Source organism: Notothenia rossii, assembly GCF_949606895.1.
Source record: "Notothenia rossii genome assembly, chromosome: 1".
Lineage (NCBI taxonomy): Eukaryota > Metazoa > Chordata > Actinopteri > Perciformes > Nototheniidae > Notothenia > Notothenia rossii.
In genome coordinates, this window is record NC_136912.1 from 32,441,864 (window position 1) to 32,459,546 (window position 17,683).

Genomic DNA, 17,683 nt, shown 5'->3' on the forward strand with positions numbered 1-17,683 from the left:
TTTCCCTAAAGAGGGTTAAGATAAGGGCCTTCTGCAGGCATTGCATGTCCGTTCTGTAGTTATGCTTTATCACCACTAGGTGGCAGCATTGAATCTACATGGACTATGTGATAACAACTGTCTAGTGGTGTAGGTTAATCTTATTCTACACAAGTAAACATGTACTCATACAACATAGACAATCAGGTTTAATTTTTTTCATCAGGTTTATATACAGTCTCTCTCTTTCAATGGGAGATTCCACTGATATTATCCTGACAGAATGGTCATAGTTAGATTAAAAGCATCTTTGTCTAAGATGAATCCATGACTTGTGCTTCTGATGAGGAAAATACCTGAGCTAAAAATAAATTTGTCATAGACACATGATATCATGGCTTCTAAGGCATTCAATTAAATATCCAGCCTATGATAAGGTCTCCTTGCGCATCCCATATAATCTAATAAATTGTTATGTTTAGGCCCTTAGTTTTTGTATCGGTCCCACAACCAGCATCCTTTTATTATTATAGGAACTGATTATAGTGATAATATCTGCGAGAACAATCATACTCATTTCAAGTGTGAGCAGACACCTCAGTTCACAAACAGCTCTTTGTATTTAAAGCATTTCTTAAAAGTAATTCTTCCTGCTTTAAATACCTATTTCTAAAAAAAGTGTGATGGTCGATCCAGTAACTTGATACATTCTGTGTTAATAAAATCAGTGAGGGTGTTAAGACGAAAGTCTGTGATCTTACACCTTTTAATTATTTTATTCCCTGCTCCACAGATACCCTCGGGCCTTGCTGTTATGTCTTCAGGACCCTAGTATTCAAATGAAAAGTGAAACTACTTATTCTGTTTTTATTCTCAAGGATCACATGTATGCATTGCTAAACCTTTTCGAAAACAAATCTCATCATTAGGTTACACACCGTATTCTCTTTTTGAGACACACAGCTTTTTGCAGAGCATTGCGGGTAGAGATGATCCCAATGTCAGATAAGAAAGCCCAGAGGGATGCTGGGTCAGAAAACCGGTGTGTTATCTCTTTTCTCCAGACCTAGCATTATGTCACAACTTAAAACCCTCACACCATTGTTCACACAATAAGAGGTCTGTATCAGGTCAAAGGCGTTCATGTTTCCTAACAATACAATAGCCAGCAGCACATGAAACAGCTGTAAATCAAGTAAATGACAATTTAACTTTATAAACATATTCAATCATTTTAAGATTCATCATTTATTATTTAAAGGAAGCTTCTCTTTTTCAAGATGTTTCCAGTAGACTCCTGTGGTCTGGATCTGGATCTGGATTAATACTGAGCAAAACCCAGAGGTATCATGCTCAGTGGGGGATGAATATTCCCTGCTAAATGTCTATTAAAATGTGCCAGAAGCACTCCACAGACACTGCGATGACAGCTTCTTCTTGTAGCATGTTCCACTCTCTGATTGTTCTGGGAAAGAATGAATATTTCAGAGTGTCACTAGTAGCGGATATTCTAACACCTGAGGGAACTTGCAACAAAAAACATGCTTATGTAAGAAAACGTGTATTATTAATAAGTCCAATTACTGTGTTCAATAAGTGTGTTTTGATATATTTAAAAAAATAATTATTTAAAGGAAAACTTCAAATGTTTTACTTTTTTCCAGTAGGCTCCTGTGTTTGAGTAGACTATTATCCCTGAGAAAAACTTCTAGAACATTATTTTATCTAAAACTGCCAAGCAATAAATGGCACAAGCATCGATAATAAGGCAAACAAAATAGCATGTGTGTATGAATGTATGATCTTGTCAAAGGTATTCATGTTTCCTAACCATAGCCAGCATCAAATGAAACAATAGCAGGACATTATGGAAACGAAACGTTTCCTTATTAGTTTGTGCAATCATGTTTAAAAAATGTTATTTTGGTGATTATTAATTGGAAACTTTTCTATGTTTCATGCAGGCTCCTGAGAATGAGGATACTATTGAATTGTAAGCGAAACAGCACACGTAACACTTTGTAATCCAAAACTGCCAAACAATAAATGCCATAACCATCGACAATTTCAGGAGCCTAGGAAATGGCATGCATATATGTATGCACTATCAAAGGTCTTAATGTTCCCTTACATAACAAAAGCTAGAAGCTCATGAAATAGCTGTATAGCAGGAAATCAAGGAAAGGAAAAGTTTCCTTATTAGTTTGTTCTGTCAAGTTTGGATAAAAAGTCATTTAAAAATGATTATTTAAAGGAAACATCTCCTTTTTTTCTAGATGTTTCCAGTAGTGGTTGGGACTATTATACCCGAGGGGAAATTGTAAAAACGTTTTAATCTAAAACTGCGACACAATAAATGACATAACCATCCATAATTTCACGAGCCTAGGAAATTGCATGCATGTATGTATGAATCATATGAATGTGTGTGTGGTTGCACTGGTTGTAAATTGATCCCTCCTACTCTCGCTGGTCCGTTGTGCAGAGGAGGGGCGAGGAGGAGGAGGGAGCCAAAGCAGGAAGGAAGGCAGGCAGAGAGGGAAGGGAGGCAGGCTGTGAATGCTAACAAGCCCCGTCGTAATCATACAGTTCCGTAGGTAGGGTTTGATTACAAACGTCTTGCAATGGAGAGGAACGACGACAAATATTAAACACCTACTATGCACCAGTGCCACCTTCGTCCTGTGCGTGTGCAGCAGTCTCACCGTCGTCGGCACGTCTGATCTGAATAACCGTCTTTTTCCGCTGAGTGAAATGTATCGCGACTGCTTGGGACTCACATTCTGACAATGGAGATTGAAAATATCGTGGCCAACACGGTTCTCCTGAAGGCGAGGGAAGGTAAGCACCGCTGAATTTCAAAAATAAATAATGAAAATGTACCCCCCACACACACACATACACACCACCACCTCAAAGATAGGACCATGAACGCATCCCGAGCTTTTCGGCTGTCCTACTAGGGGTTTTATGCTTTCTCTGTTTCTGCGCAGCGCTTTGTCTCCGGCAACCATATACCGTTGAAATCAGCTGTTTGTACGCTGACAACACACACAGTTCCCGGGCAGGTTAAGAGAAGGCCCAGCAGCGAGCAGGCTCGGGATGAACAACGCAGGGAGTGTTTGCAGCATCGCGCTTACGGCGGCGGTGCACTAGGCTGTCGAGCAATTTGTTTCACACTAGCACAACCGCTGGTTTTGTGGGTTTTTATACCATTTACGATGACGTAGCGGGCATTTAATGGTATTTATGTATGATATTGAGTGTGGACTGATAGCTGCGCAGTGGGGCTCCGTGCCCCCAGGACAGCCTCTTCTTACCTGTCATTTTAGGTTTAAAGCCCAATTAGGGACTTTACAATTATGGTTTTATTTGACGCAGAAATATTTAAATGCATTGTCGTTTGGTTGTTGATAGGAACTACGGGGAGGAATATATAACGTCAAAAAGGAGGTTTTAGTTGTTAGAGAATGAAAGAAGGCCCACCATGTACCCTGGCGGCCCAGGCGCTTTAGCCCCGGGTGTTGACGCTGCTCAGTGGGCCGGTGATCCCACAGCAGCCGCTCACCCGGAGGTGGGAAAGAGGCGAATATCCCTCTGTTTTCCGTGAGATGGCTGAGAAGAGAGGCTGCGTGTGGGCGCAGGGTGGGTGTACGACACTCTATCAGCTGCCAGAGGAGGGTAACAAATGTGTTATTACTGCTCAAAGGTTTCCACTACTGGACACCAGCATAAGGCTATCGCGTCCTATATGATATATCCAAGTTGATGCATTTCGTTCGACAGCAAAATTGCCATGCACGGCTCTGGATGCAGAGAGGCCTCCCTTGCTTCTGGTTTGCATTATATTCGGACTGCGTTTCAGATCAGGACTAAACGCCAACACTGCTGTGAAATGGATTGTTCACAGCAGCAGTGAATGCATTTCATAGCAGCAGCTGCTCCTGACGAGGCATCAGGCTTTCCTTTACCTGCCGTTAAATAGTGCTTGGCATTGTCGTGAGGTGTACCCCGGGAGGGTATTGTAGACTGATCGGATCTACAGGCTCAGTATGTCAGTGTCCTCAGCCAAGGGCCCCCGAAAGGCCCTCAGGGATCAGTGTGAGAAGCGAGTAGAAGGTGCCTGGCACTTCTCCATTTGCCAACCAGCTACTTGTTCTTAAAACTATGAAAACTTTAGGATGGCCCACTCTTAGTCGATTAATTGTCAATTGTCAATGTTTATGACTAAGATTTCTAGGTACGCACATCTATGGCAAACACAAGATAAAAAGTCGTTCTTTGTGTAGAAACCCAGTTTAACAGGTGTTTCACATTTTTATCCAATGCAGACACACACTACAATACCGTAGACGTGCATCTAATACATTAGTCGAAAAAATCAAGAGTGTTAGTTTACTAAGTATTTCTTTAGTCGAAGGTTACCCTTGCAAACGGTCTGTACTTGCAGTTTCAATAATGATGTTGTTTGTATAGCATGGACACTTCTCCGCCACATCAAACATGTTGATTATACAGCCTGTGTTGTTTTTTATATTTTCCTCTGCTATACCTTTCAGTGTGTTAATTAGCACTAAGATTAAAACAGCTAATGGCTCCCAATGTAACCCTTTAAGGTGCACGGGAGACTAATTTGATTTTAATTATGCTTTCCAGAGGTGGTTGTTTGCAGCTGTCAAAGTGTTTCAGTGTGTCACAGTGACAGGTGTCAACACTGGCACTGTCACGAGTTGTATAGCCTATTACTCGCCTTTTGAACACACCAATCCAGACAGAAAGCGGCTCCTGTGTATTCAGAGGTCAGCGCCTTCTTTAATTCCCTCCTCGATCATCTATATGCCACACAGCATCAAGGCCTAGCGACTAGCAGAGAGTTGCAGACGGGCCGTCTTCCAGCTGCAGGGTCCAAGCTGTTGTTGAGTCAGCAACAGTTTGCCCTGCTGATGTGTCCTTGAGGAAGACGTTAAATCAGTTGTTCTGTAACTCTGTGACCTCATTGTGGAGCCGGAAAGTGACAAACAGTTTCTCAGCGTACTAAGTATGCATAAACAATCATTTGTTTGCAGATATGCAGCTTTTTCCAAAATAAACTCCTGATTAGTGCCGTCTTATTTGTCTTTTTGTGCCTGGAAAACCTTCGATCACAAGATTCTCACAAGTCAACTTTTACACACCTGTTGATGTGAAACTGGGTGGCGAGAGTAAGAAGTGTTACGACAGGGTGTGTCCAGTCTGCCACTGCTGAAATGACACGTCAAGGGAAGTGGTTTTGGTGTTGAAGAGATGACACCGCTCCCATCACTCCCCACCCCAGCCTCTCGGAAACTTATACATGCATTTGCCTCAGGAAATCCCAACACATTTTCAGGATCTTTCTTTTGCCTTAGGGCCTCTCAGACTGCAGGAGGTGACAGTACATGAAGTCAGAGGAAAACATTGCTATAGCTCCTCAGAGAATTTGTTAGAAAGTTTTGGCAAATGTTGTTTTGCTGGAAATACCAAGATGAACACTTTTGGCTTAGATTCAGTAGTGAATGTAAAACCTCAGCCAAGTTATTAGAGATTCATTGCAACAGTAGGATTCCACATACTTACTGTTTACCATCAGAAATACAAGTGTGTTGACAGTCTGAACCCTTTTGTTAAGGATCCAAATTCAATATTTACCTAACATTTGTTAAATCTGGAGGATATAGGGTCTGTTTTGGTGGCTAACACTGTTTCAACACAAACTGTATTGGTGCATATATTGGCTTATTTCATTACACTAAACGTATACTACATATTGCAGTTTAAAGCACTTGAGATAATTTACAAACAGTGTACTCGTAGTTTCTCCCGCAGACTCCACTGTTTACAATACTTTGCAGCAAGCACCTGAGTACCCTATCATAGCGGAGCAGATGGCGGTGTGAAGTCAGCTGATGAAATTCTGTTTACTCTTCAGCTGCAAAATATCCTGCCTCATTACATTTATTTGCCAGAGCTCTTTAACAACCACACCGGAGGTTCCTTTTGATACATTTCACATAAAATGCTGTTTTTAAACAAATGTTGATGTTAGTTGATAGGTTTTTTGCCTGAGAGCTTCTGAAAACTCACATTTTTTACTTATTCAGACCTAAAAGGTTAACTGATGCCCACCCGAAATGTATATGATTAAAACATCAAGTCGGCCATTTCTTTAAAGGGGCCCTATTATGCAAATGTTCACATTTCATTATTGTAATTTGTAGGGATGCGCCAATCGCCAATTTTGGGGCTTGTCGCCGGTTGCCGGAATCAGTATCGGCCGATCCGATGGAGTGGGCGGGGCCTATGGGGATCTTCCATTTAAAGTGATGTTTAAAACTCAGTTAATGGGGCTCATTCACTGGCGCTTCCACAAACAACAACCAACATAATTATTACATCCAAATGAAGACATTATTCAAGTTTACATTAACTTTGGATAATAACACGGGAGAAATGAGCGGAAGCACTCTCTTTTCCTCTCTCCCTCTCTCTTTTCCTCTCTCCTGACAGCCCGTCATTATCTCATGCAGCTCACTGATCCAGTAATGAGTGACCCGACATTGAAGAATAAATATATTTATAACTAGCTTGTTCCAGAGGTAGATAAAATAGCTAAGTGTGTTAGGTCTAACTCTTAGTGTGTGTGTTGCTCCGCTCACCGGTCCGTCACAGCGGGCGGAGCTGCAGGATTTCTGCTTCACACACGTTGCAAACTGCTATTTTATTGTCTTTTTCGGACACCTCAAAATACTGCCAGACTGGTGGAGCCATTTTGGCGAGCTTGTTTTGCCGCGCACAGAGAAAAGTGTCATGTATTTTACGTCATGAGATTTGCTCTCACGATCGGCCTTTATAGAGAGCACCGATCGATCGGCAGAGAATGAGTATCTGCCGATATCGATCGGAGCATCCCTAGTAATTTGTAACCTCTTTTCACCCTCTGTCTAAAACCAGAGCCCAGTCTACTCTGATTAGTTAGCTGGCCGTCTCTGTTGTGATGGGTCAATCGCTTAGAGTTGTCCCGGCCCTTAGCCTATCACTTACAGTGTGTTGGAGCTCAAACCCAAGCGCGAGTGTTACATAGTGATGTCACTGTGTAACAGAAGTAAACAAACGAGTCCAATGGAGGAGTTTCAGGCAGGGGGGAGTGTGTGGGAGAGAAACTCCCTCTTGAGGGAACTTTGGGAATGTAGCCTTTGCACACCATTTACATGAACAAAACCCCCTGAAGGCAGAAGAGGCCCCTTTAAGACATATCGATCACTATGCATCAGGTCAGTTGCTGAGCCCTAAATATTGATAAATGTGAATTTGTTTGTTGAAGGGCTTTAACTTCAGTATACTGCATTTCCCATAGTGTCGATGTTGACTTGTTGCATTCAGCTGTGAATTATAAATATTGTTGGTGTAGAGAGAATTGGATGTTGCATGGTTAGTTGTAACACTTATTCAAATAAAATGTGTTAGATGTCAGCATATTTGTCTATAGACTCTCCAGAAAAACGCGATTCTGCGATCGCAGAATTTACCGCATAATCAGCAAAATGGCGCAGATTTTTAAAAGGCCGCATATTTATCAAAAGGCCGCATAATCCCCGCATTTTTCCACACAAAGTTGAGAAAAGAAAAAGTTAACTTGTCTTGACGTGAGGTAGTGATGATGATGATGACGCGACGTCATCAGCTCGCGCATCACAGAAGGTAAACAACACCGTAGAGTGAACGTGTGGAACTCACACGAGAGATAAATGACCAGGATGTGGGGGGAAACTATTCTGCACCCTGTGCAACTGTCTGTTGGAGCATAAGTTAGAGAAAATCGACGGTGACGACCCACTTTGACTCATTCAAACATTCAAAAATGCTTTCTGCTACTGCGGACAAGAAAGCCAAACAACTCACATTCACCGAAGCATCAACCTCCAAAACCCTGTCGAGGGCTACAAGAAACGAAGTGAGTAGCCTACAAGATTGAAGCTGGTCAGATAGTGTGTGTGTGTGTGTGTGTGTGTGTGTGTGTGTGTGTGTGTGTGTGTGTGTGTGTGTGTGTGTGTGTGTGTGTGTGTGTGTGTGTGTGTGTGTGTGTGTGTGTGTGTGTGTGTGTGTGTGTGTGTGTGTGTGTGTGTGTGTGTGTGTGTGTGTGTGTGTGTGTGTGTGTGTGTGTGTGTGTGTGTGTGTGTGTGTGTGTGTGTGTGTGTGTGTGTGTGTGTGTGTGTGTGTGTGTGTGTGTGTTTTCTGTCTGTGTGTGTGTGGCAGCAGGTTGTGTGTGAGAGAGAATAAGTAAGACAGCACAATATTTAAAAAAAAAAATCTATTCTTTTTCGCAACTTTCCGCATATTTTGCAATTTCACCGCATAAAATTACATGAAAACCCTGCATGTTTAATCGCATAATCAAGGATTTCAGCCTGCATAATCAAGGATTTTTGCCCGCGTTTTTCTGGAGGGTCTAATAGACGTCTGTAATTCAAGTACCTGATTTTTTTGCAGTTTGTAATGGCAAACTTTATTTTAGATATTCTATCTTACTTGTCTGTCACCTAAAGAATAAGCAAAAATTATATTTAGTTCAAATACAGCTGCACTGGGGCATGTCTTAAAGTGAATGTATGTTTTATTTTACAGGCAGACATTTTTCTAAGAAGTAAGACATATATCCAAGGGGCAGAGCGGAACAGGTTTACGTTGTGGTACTTTTTCATTCAAACCTGTTGGCAACATGGACCTGAAAATATGTTTAACACATCTTACACTTCCACACATATTTTCATATTCGAATGTAAAGATTGACTGGACATGAACACCTCTTCCTGGAATCAAATTTCATTTGATCTTTTTCTGCTGTTTCTTTCATCTTCATAAAAAGGAAGGAAAGTGGACAGTCCAGTGCTCACATTCCAGTTGAAACTAATCCAGTTTATATAACTCATTTCCACCTTACAAGTTGTAAGCTTTGATTTCTTTTTTTTTGCCGTAGAACATCACAGCTGTAAGAGGATACACCTCCCTCTCTAAGCTCTCTCTGCCCCCTCTCCACCACCCTTTTTCAAATTGTAGGCTAGCAGGACCACTTGTGTTGGTTTTTCTGTGACGTTAGCCGGCGTAGCTTTATTAGTTTGGCGGTCATAGCTGGGCTAACACTTGTTGTCATCACTCTGGGGTGTTTCCTCCAGCTGAGGCTCATAAAACACATTGCTTTGTGACTGTCCCTTGATGTGGCACTCATTTTACAGTTATTACACCCACAAATGGGCTGTGCAGAGAGCGAGACGCAGTATGTTGCGTACGCACCGCTATGCTGCATGACACCATGCTTAGCTGGGTGGCTACTGGGATGTTCATTTAGCATGATTTCTTAGCAAGCTGACTAAGCATGAAGAGGCACTTTTTGAGGCACTATGTGAACATCATAGGGACGCTGTTTCTGGCTGCCTTATAAATGTTAAATGGCTATTTTTACTATGGGAACCCAGCTGTTTGCCTGATGTTTACTATGTGTACGGTTTAGTGTATTACATTTTATTTAGCTGACACTTTTCTACATACACTTCAAACTGGTAGAAATTACTACGGGAGAAATGTTTTCTTTTAGGGTTAGGTGTCTTGCGCAAGAACATTTAAAAAATATGGACTATGCTGTTATCAAATCATAATTGGTAGATTAAACCCCTGAGCCATAGCCCAACAACTTCTTATAGTTCAAAAAAGATTTGGTTTCTCTAAAAATAGTTTTTATGTCCATATACTGGGGTTCAGTCCCTGGTGCAAAAGATCCTGGTTTGAATCCATCTAGCGAACCTTTATTTCCCTCCGTATCCCCCTTTCAAACTTCCAAAAAAGGCCCTTGTGTTTCAACTGTTTTTACATGTCTGTCAGGGTTTAGTAGCAAGTGTGTTTAAATCAAAGGTCCTTCATGCTTTGAAGGTTTACTGAAACAGTCCTAGATGCAAAATGTAGCTGTCTGCCCTTGGCTAATTTTACGTCAGTCCTGCCTTTTTAAATATGTCTTGAAGATGTTTTCTTATCACCGATCATCCTCAAATACCTCATTCACACCAACGGTGTTTCAGGGCCTGTTCGGAGCTGGAACTTTCGTGTTCACACAGCAGCCGAGCAGCCTCTTAGCTCCGGAATCCGGTTTGTTTCAAGCACCAAAAAATTGTCCGACCAGAGCAAAAGCACCGCATACGTCACGCTTACGTCAAGGCGGGGGCGGGATCAACTCCTGAACAACAACAAAAAGCCAGCGTTTTATCCAGTTTGTACACAACGATGGAGAAACTTAACAAGAGTTTCAGTGTTTCTGCTGTAGACTGTATATATAAAGGTTTCTGCTGATGGTGAAGCAACGTGTCTGCGTGTTAAGGTGGAACCTGAGCATTCACGTTGATCACCTCTCATTATAACTCATTATAAATATATTAAACTTTACTTCACGTTTTCATTTGAGAACAGCTGTTGCATAACTGGGTGAAGGTTACAGTTCATTTAAATGAAAGATACAACTTTGCTCCACACTCATGGTTCAGTCCACCTTAAGAAATAAGACCGACCTCGGAAGCAGTTGTGTTTTTAAAAAAACCTTTATTGACACGAGTACACTTTTTTATAAGAATATAGTCTAAACCAGTGGTTCTCAACTGGTCAGGCCTCGGGACCCACTTTTGACTTGGTCAATATATCGCTACCCAACATTTTGAAGCACTCAAATCTATTCAACAAAAAAACGTGCTGTAATATATATATATACGCTTTTCAGCATACAATATTAATAAAATGGAAGTACAGTGCATATATCCCTTATATCCCTTCACAGAACTAAAGTATGCTTTTAAAAAAGGTTTAATGAGATGATGGAATCAAAGTTGAAATATATAAAAAGGCACACCTGCTGAAAACCCAACCCCAGCAGGGGGGTCTGGGGGGATTCTCCCCCAGGAGATTTTTAGAAATACTAACATAAACTATGCATTCTGGTACACTCTGAGAAGAAAATAAATAAATCTATTACTACCCGACATATTAATAATATTTTATGCCATTGTTTGTTTTTCACTTTGTTCTGACATCTTGCATCTTGACATCTTGAAGATTAAAGAGGAGATAGTCTGTGTGACTTACTTTAAATTGTGGGTAAGGGTAGATAGCTCCCATTGTTCTGTGACCTGTCAATCATCAAACCGGGGGTCATATTTCATTATGTGTTCATTTTTATCTGAAGTTGTACCCATGGATATATAAAGAAGAGTTCTACCGCAAAGTTATTCTCCGTGGGGACTTCCGGCAAAAATCTTGATTCTGATTGGCCAGAAGACTCGAAAAACCATCAGCAAAGATATTTTATTGAGAAGATGATCACTACGTGACAGAAGTTTTCAAAACAGTTTATGGTCTCCGGTACTTCCAGTCCAACGCCGACTGCATGCACAGCGTTAGAAAATCGGGCCTTCAAAATAAAAGTTTGACTTTTCCCCCCCCCAAAAAAATCCAATTTTTTCTTTCTTCACTCACACATCCGCGACCCACTCGAAACGGGTCCGCGACCCACTTTTGGGTCGCAACCCACCAGTTGAGAACCACTGTTCTAAACCACAGAAATGACTCCGGAAAAGCTGCGGATAGAGCCATAAGAAATGAATGCAACTGATTTCATCCGCCCGGTTTAGCTTTATGAAGCAGGAATGCAAACGGTTACGTCATGGTCATGACGCAAACGATGACGCAATGACGCATTACCAGTCGGACTGTGGGTGGTGTGAAAAGAGCCAGAGCTAAACTGAAGAACCGGTTCTGAACCTGAAAATCTCTAACATGGAGCTTGAACCGGAGTTGCGTTGGTGTGAATGAGGTAAAAGTGTAATAGGTGCTACGCTATCCGCACACAAGGGCTCAGTCGAAGCTGGAGAGGCTGCTTTTGTGCGCTCATGCTCCCCCGGCACGGCCATGAAATTAGCCAGCGGGCCATTCGTCTGAGAGATGGCTGCAGATAACATACAGATTATGAACCTTTCAGTCCGTCCTCTCCCTGCGAATCGGCGCGTCTCGCTCAAGTTTAGTCTTGCTCAAGTTGAGTCTCGCCATGTTCCCTTCCCTCCCCCTTCTCCCTCAAGACGCTGTGAAAACACGGGTCAGTTTTCAAGCACGTCTCGGCTCCATTTAATGGAATATCTTGAGGGACGGGGCAGAGGAAGAAAAGGTCTTGCAAAACACGACCACAGCTGGAACGAGCAAGAGGGCATGTGCAGCATGTGCTTTCTGCTCATCTGAAAAACTGCATGTCCTACCTCGTGTAAGATCGCCTGCCTTTTTGTTGATGTTGTCATGTCCTGGAATTCACTCGGGTGTTGTAGTGTTGTTCACATGTTATGCTTGTGACCCTCGCATTCTTGCAGCGCCATATAGACAGAGTGGGGAAATCTGGCCATAAAGAATGAACTAAGGCATAACAAGAGGAGAACACTGTTTATATGGGGGGGGGAGGGGAACCAGAAATCAGTGAGGGAGGAGAAAATGGGGAAGGGGGCATGTGAGAGACGTGAGGATTTAGAGGATGGCAGTGCTGCCTGATATGCACATGTTTCTCTTGTCCTCTCTCTCTCTCAGCTGATGTGTGTCTTGCAGTGCGGGTATACAGATGGATTACCTTATGCAAACACCGGGCCGTTGCTTTGAATAGGCAACACAGATACTAGCAGCTAATGTTTTCCTTATCAGAGGATACTCCAGCCAATCATACACTGTAAGGGGAAGCAACATGCCATTCATTTATCATGGCCAGGCTCCATTGTGCCTGTGTGCATGCTCTTATTACAATGGGGCCTAACTATGCGTGATGTTTCCTACCATGATTTTAGGAGAGGACCATAGCCCTATGATCTGAAACCTCTACCACAAACTTCATTAATCCCAAAGGAATCGTTCAACTTTTTCCTTCTGATGTTGTACATTACATCACATACATCTGCCCGGAATAAAAACAAACGGGACCGAAAAATGAAGAAGTAGCTAGTAGTGTGCGCCATGGAGCATTTGGGGGTTTGGTGCTTAGCTAAGAGAAACCTTGTCAGTGTCCAGGAGGCCAACTTGCACCAGGCATACCAGTGAACTCTCTGTAATTTGTTCCAATTGGGTCTTGAACCAGCAACCATGCGCTTCCAAAGCCTGGTCCCTACATTCAGATTTCCTGCTGCTCTAAATCCGTTCTGCTCGGTTACTGCTTTAACCGCTTTAATGAACAGCTAAGCGATATGAACAAAATCAAACATCACAATATTTTGGACCAGCTTAATTGATATTGTGACAATATTGTAGGTGTGACCATTGAAGCTTTCAAAAAAACATCTAAACCAAGGAGAATTTGAATAAGTAATCATCAGTAATGTATAGACCAAGTATTATAGAAAGGTTACAAGCCTGTTGAATTCAGAAACTGATATCACTTTAGTGTGACGCAGCTTTAAAACCAGATTAACAAAACACTTATGATATCAGAATATTTACATTTTAAGCTTATATGTAGTGTCACATAATATTATTATATTTCCCAGCCTTACTGCAGGGTGGGGGTCAGATCTGAAGAGGCATAGGCTGGTACCAAGTATTCAGGATATGATAAGGCTGGACCAAAATATCTTTGTAAACAGTCTTATCAGCGCATGGAGAAAAGCTAGTGGTGCCAAATTGAGTGGAGTTATTTAACTGTGAGTTCATGTTGGACATTTGTGTTCCATGCTACCTCTAAAAGAGAAAAATAATGTCTCTTCACTTTACACTCAGATTTATCAAAGCTCACACCGATCCTGAGTTTCACATTCATGCTTTTTTTTGTACGTCAGGCTTAAAGGAATGAAAAACGTCATGCGTTCATCATAAGTGGCTGAAGTGGCGAGGCAGGTTGAGTGAAGATGTAAATACTGGCTGCTCTCTGCCGCGGTCGTCTGTCGCTGTCAGAGGCGTGCTGGATTCTATGGCCTTGTGGCTGTTATTCCCATGTCAGCATGTGACATGTGTTCATCAGATGGGTGAGCCGCTTCTCCCATGTGGTGATGCGAAATGAAGACGGGTTGTGAAGCAACGCTAACATCTGAAAAAGCTGGGAATCACAGAAGCAGAAGTTGCCAGTGATGCTGATTTCCACTTCAGAGTATTTATATGTCGCTTTCTTTTTACCGAAGGACTATTTGTTATCGGATTATGGAAGCAAATACTCGCTTTGTGTATTCATATACACTATGTGCCACATAAAAGTGAGTGATTATTATTATTTTTGGATAAAAAAACAAAATAATAGGATGTGACTAATGACTATTCAATTGATTAATCTGTTAATTACTTGGCTTTTCAAATGCCGAACAATTGTGAAAGATGTCCTTCACATGTGCCCAGAGCTTATTGAGGCTTTATTAAAAAGTCTTGTTTGGTCGGATGGTCCAAAACCGGAATTTATTTAGTTTATTTTTGTAGTATTATACAAAACATTTTTTTTTTACTAGACAAAGATCTTATTGAGAGAGCATGAATCATACTTTATTTTTATGCTGGTACTGATTTGGAAATGGGATATTACCACAAATCGGCTAATATATTTTAAGAAACGTAAAATATATATATTTTATAAATAAAACGTTTTTTACAGGGACACTTAAATTATTTTATTTCTTTTGAATAATGACCTATATAAACACAAATATTTTGCAGTTAGAAATCACATTTGTAATGTCAAAGCTGTTCTATAATATGACTTCCAACAAACATATTTCTGGCATTACCTTCTGTCATTTGTGTGACTTACTGGCAAATATATATTATATATCTTCATTGGGCTAACAATCATTGGTTGACACGTCTTATTTTTTGGCCTAGGTGTAAATTGGCCTGTTTTTCCACATACAGTAAAGCTTTTAAATGCTCTTAAGGCATTTTAACAATTGTTCCCAAACCCATTGCAGACACAGAAATGTCCTGATTTTCAAAGTACTTTTTCCCCTTTTAACTTTTGGATGTTAAATAAGTTGTAAACTATGTGAACTGGCTTAAAAAAGAATAACAAACTCAAGTCTGTATTAGAGAAAGCCTGGAGGTGGAAGGTGGCCTCGCTGTGCCGTCTCAGGGTGTCCGCGCGGTCTTAAAAAGTATTAAAAGTAGATAAATCAATTTAGCGAAAATTAAGGCTATTAAAAAGTATTAAACGGCATTTTCCAAGGTATTAAATGTTGTAGCTTGTTTTCAATATAATAAGTATATAAATTGTCCAAAGAGGTTGTATTCTACAGTGTGCCTGAATGTAATCATTGTATAGGTGTGTAGTGTGATTCTGTGTAGTTTATTTATGGCATCCCGTTGGATCTGACGTCATCTGAACAGGACATCGCACGCTCACTGCTTGATAGCTCGCGAAGGTCCGTTTACGCCGGTTGTTAAACAACATCGTTACGGAGAAATGCAAGTTTGCGTCCAAATGGTTGGAAGATAAGGAAGAAGGACAATCAATACTGTATATAGTCAATGTGAGGTAAAGTGTGTCGCCAATGTAACCGGTTAAAACTCAAAGTGGCGATGAGGTCTTAAAATGTATTGAAAGGGTCTTAAAAAAGGTCTTAAAAGGGATTACATTTGACTTCAGGATTCCTGCATATACCCTGTGTCTACTATGTGACCTCCAGTCTGTTCCTTGTCCCACTTGAGATGAAAGAGAGGAAAGGGAGGACGGTGAAAGGAGCACATTTGGGATGCTGTTAGCCTGTATTTGGCCTGTACTCCAGACACACACAAAGAAAAGCTCAGCTTCCCATACTCTCATCCTATGTATATATACATAGAACCAGACTTGGAAATGGAGGAAACGCACCAAAGTCCACCTCAGGCTAAAGGAACTGACGCTCATATGCATGAATGCCACAAGCAATAACAGCCTGTTGGGTTTTATTAACAGAATAGAACTCTGGTTAAACAAGCTGAGTTGCGTCATCAATTAATCTGTGGTCGAAGCTGTCGAGCAGTTTACTGCATTTTTGTATAGCTTTTGTTGGATAGTTGACAGTAGAGAGTGAAAGGAAATATGTGTGAACATGGAGAGGGATGATGTGAGGTCAGTTACACGTTTTGGACTGCTGCTCAACCAAGATAACCCTCCTCTACAAATCTTCAACGGAAAGGAATGTGCATCCTAGTTGTGAGGCACGTCTGATGGGTTTGACATCTTTCTCGACATGTCCCGACTTTTTGAACCTCGCACATGCGCAGACCTGTGCCCGAGATCCAGGGTGGTGATCTCAGCGCTGGCTGCAGCTCGGCCATGAATGAGTGAAGCGGCTCTGAAGTCGTGTTTATGGAGGGCCCCGTTCTCTTGGAGGGGAGAACCAAAGTTAAATAAATACTCGCTCCATCCTGTCTGCATTAAGGGCCTGCACACATGGCTTTGACGTCAGAGTGACATTAAACAGGGTGGGGTGGCCCAGCCAGCTCCGACAGGCACGCGCAACAGCGTGCACACAAACACACACTCCTACTCAGCTGGCTATTAAATCCCTGTCTTTCTTTCTTTGTATTTTGTCTTGTTTTTATAGCTTTCCTTCCCTTATTTTTTTCCCTTCTGACCCCAAGTTGAGGTGACATTTCTCACGCTTATGTCCTTTAGTAAATCATATGAGTCACTTCTTTTGCCACTACTTGTCTCAACACTTGAAACTACATCACCTGGTAAGAAGTTAGTCTCTGATAACTTGAGTTGGTTCGACTGTTATCATCAGTTATCCTGTGTTTTAGGCTCAAACGTTCGCAAGGATTTCTCCTGCACTATAACCAGCCGGTTTCAACTGGCTATCATCTTCATTTCAACATTTATCTTTGCCATCCTTCCTTATGCTGCAACGGAAATGTTTGTGCATGTGCCCGTACGTCTATATCTAAGTGTTCTGTGAGCGTGTGTGTGTATGCCCTGCAGCCCCACAACTTGTCTGTCAACATGTCTATCCACATCTACAACCTGAGACCAGTGGGATCTTAAAAGCTTTGTTAGCAAAACATTGACGAGTGACGCAGTTAAAAAATTAATAATAATTTGACTAATGACAGTTTAGAGCTGATATCCGGCTTGTTTGCATGATTGTAGTACGCTTTTTCCCCTGTGAACGTAGTACAAGACTAAGGTGGTGTTTTGCTTGTGTTTGACCACCGTGGCCCCTGTATGTATTTGCGTTGAAGCTGTCGCATGCCTCTGCCGGACCAGCTGGTGTCTGGTGAACTTTGGGGCAGAGGATTTCCCTCTCAGTCATCCTCAAACCGTCACAGTTGACACGGTTTACTCAAGCTCGGGGCTTCTTTGTTTGTTCAGTGTTTTTAAAACATGCATATCAATTGGTGAGAAGAATCAGAAATGTGGGCTGGAAGATAGTTCAGAGTTTAAATCTGTAAATATCTGAAATCAGATACGAGTCTCTAATCTGACTTTTCTTTGTCTAACAACTAAAAAAATGCTGAAAACGTTGACTGCCTTTTTATTCTTCAAATTATAGAAGTAAGAGATGCCTTGATTTATGTTAGGGCTGCTCGATTCTGAGAAAAATCATAATCTCGATGATGTTGGTCAATAATTGATATCACGATTATTAAAAACGATTATCCATTTACTTTGAAAACATCCATTTATTTAAAAAAAAAAGTGAACTGTATGTTTTTAACAGTTAATTAG

General features: G+C 41.4%; 1 protein-coding gene across 2 annotated transcripts in view; it reads left to right on the forward strand.

Moving 5' to 3' along the window:
• Positions 1-2,452: 2,452 nt before the first annotated feature.
• Positions 2,453-17,683, forward strand: part of grk4 (G protein-coupled receptor kinase 4) — a 55,520-nt gene continuing 40,289 nt past the window's right edge. For both annotated transcript variants that reach the window (XM_079681867.1, XM_079681866.1), the window contains exon 1: positions 2,453-2,820. In XM_079681867.1, coding sequence (XP_079537993.1) covers positions 2,769-2,820 — 52 coding nt within the window. In that variant the 5' untranslated portion in view covers positions 2,453-2,768. The remainder of the gene's footprint in view (positions 2,821-17,683) is intronic.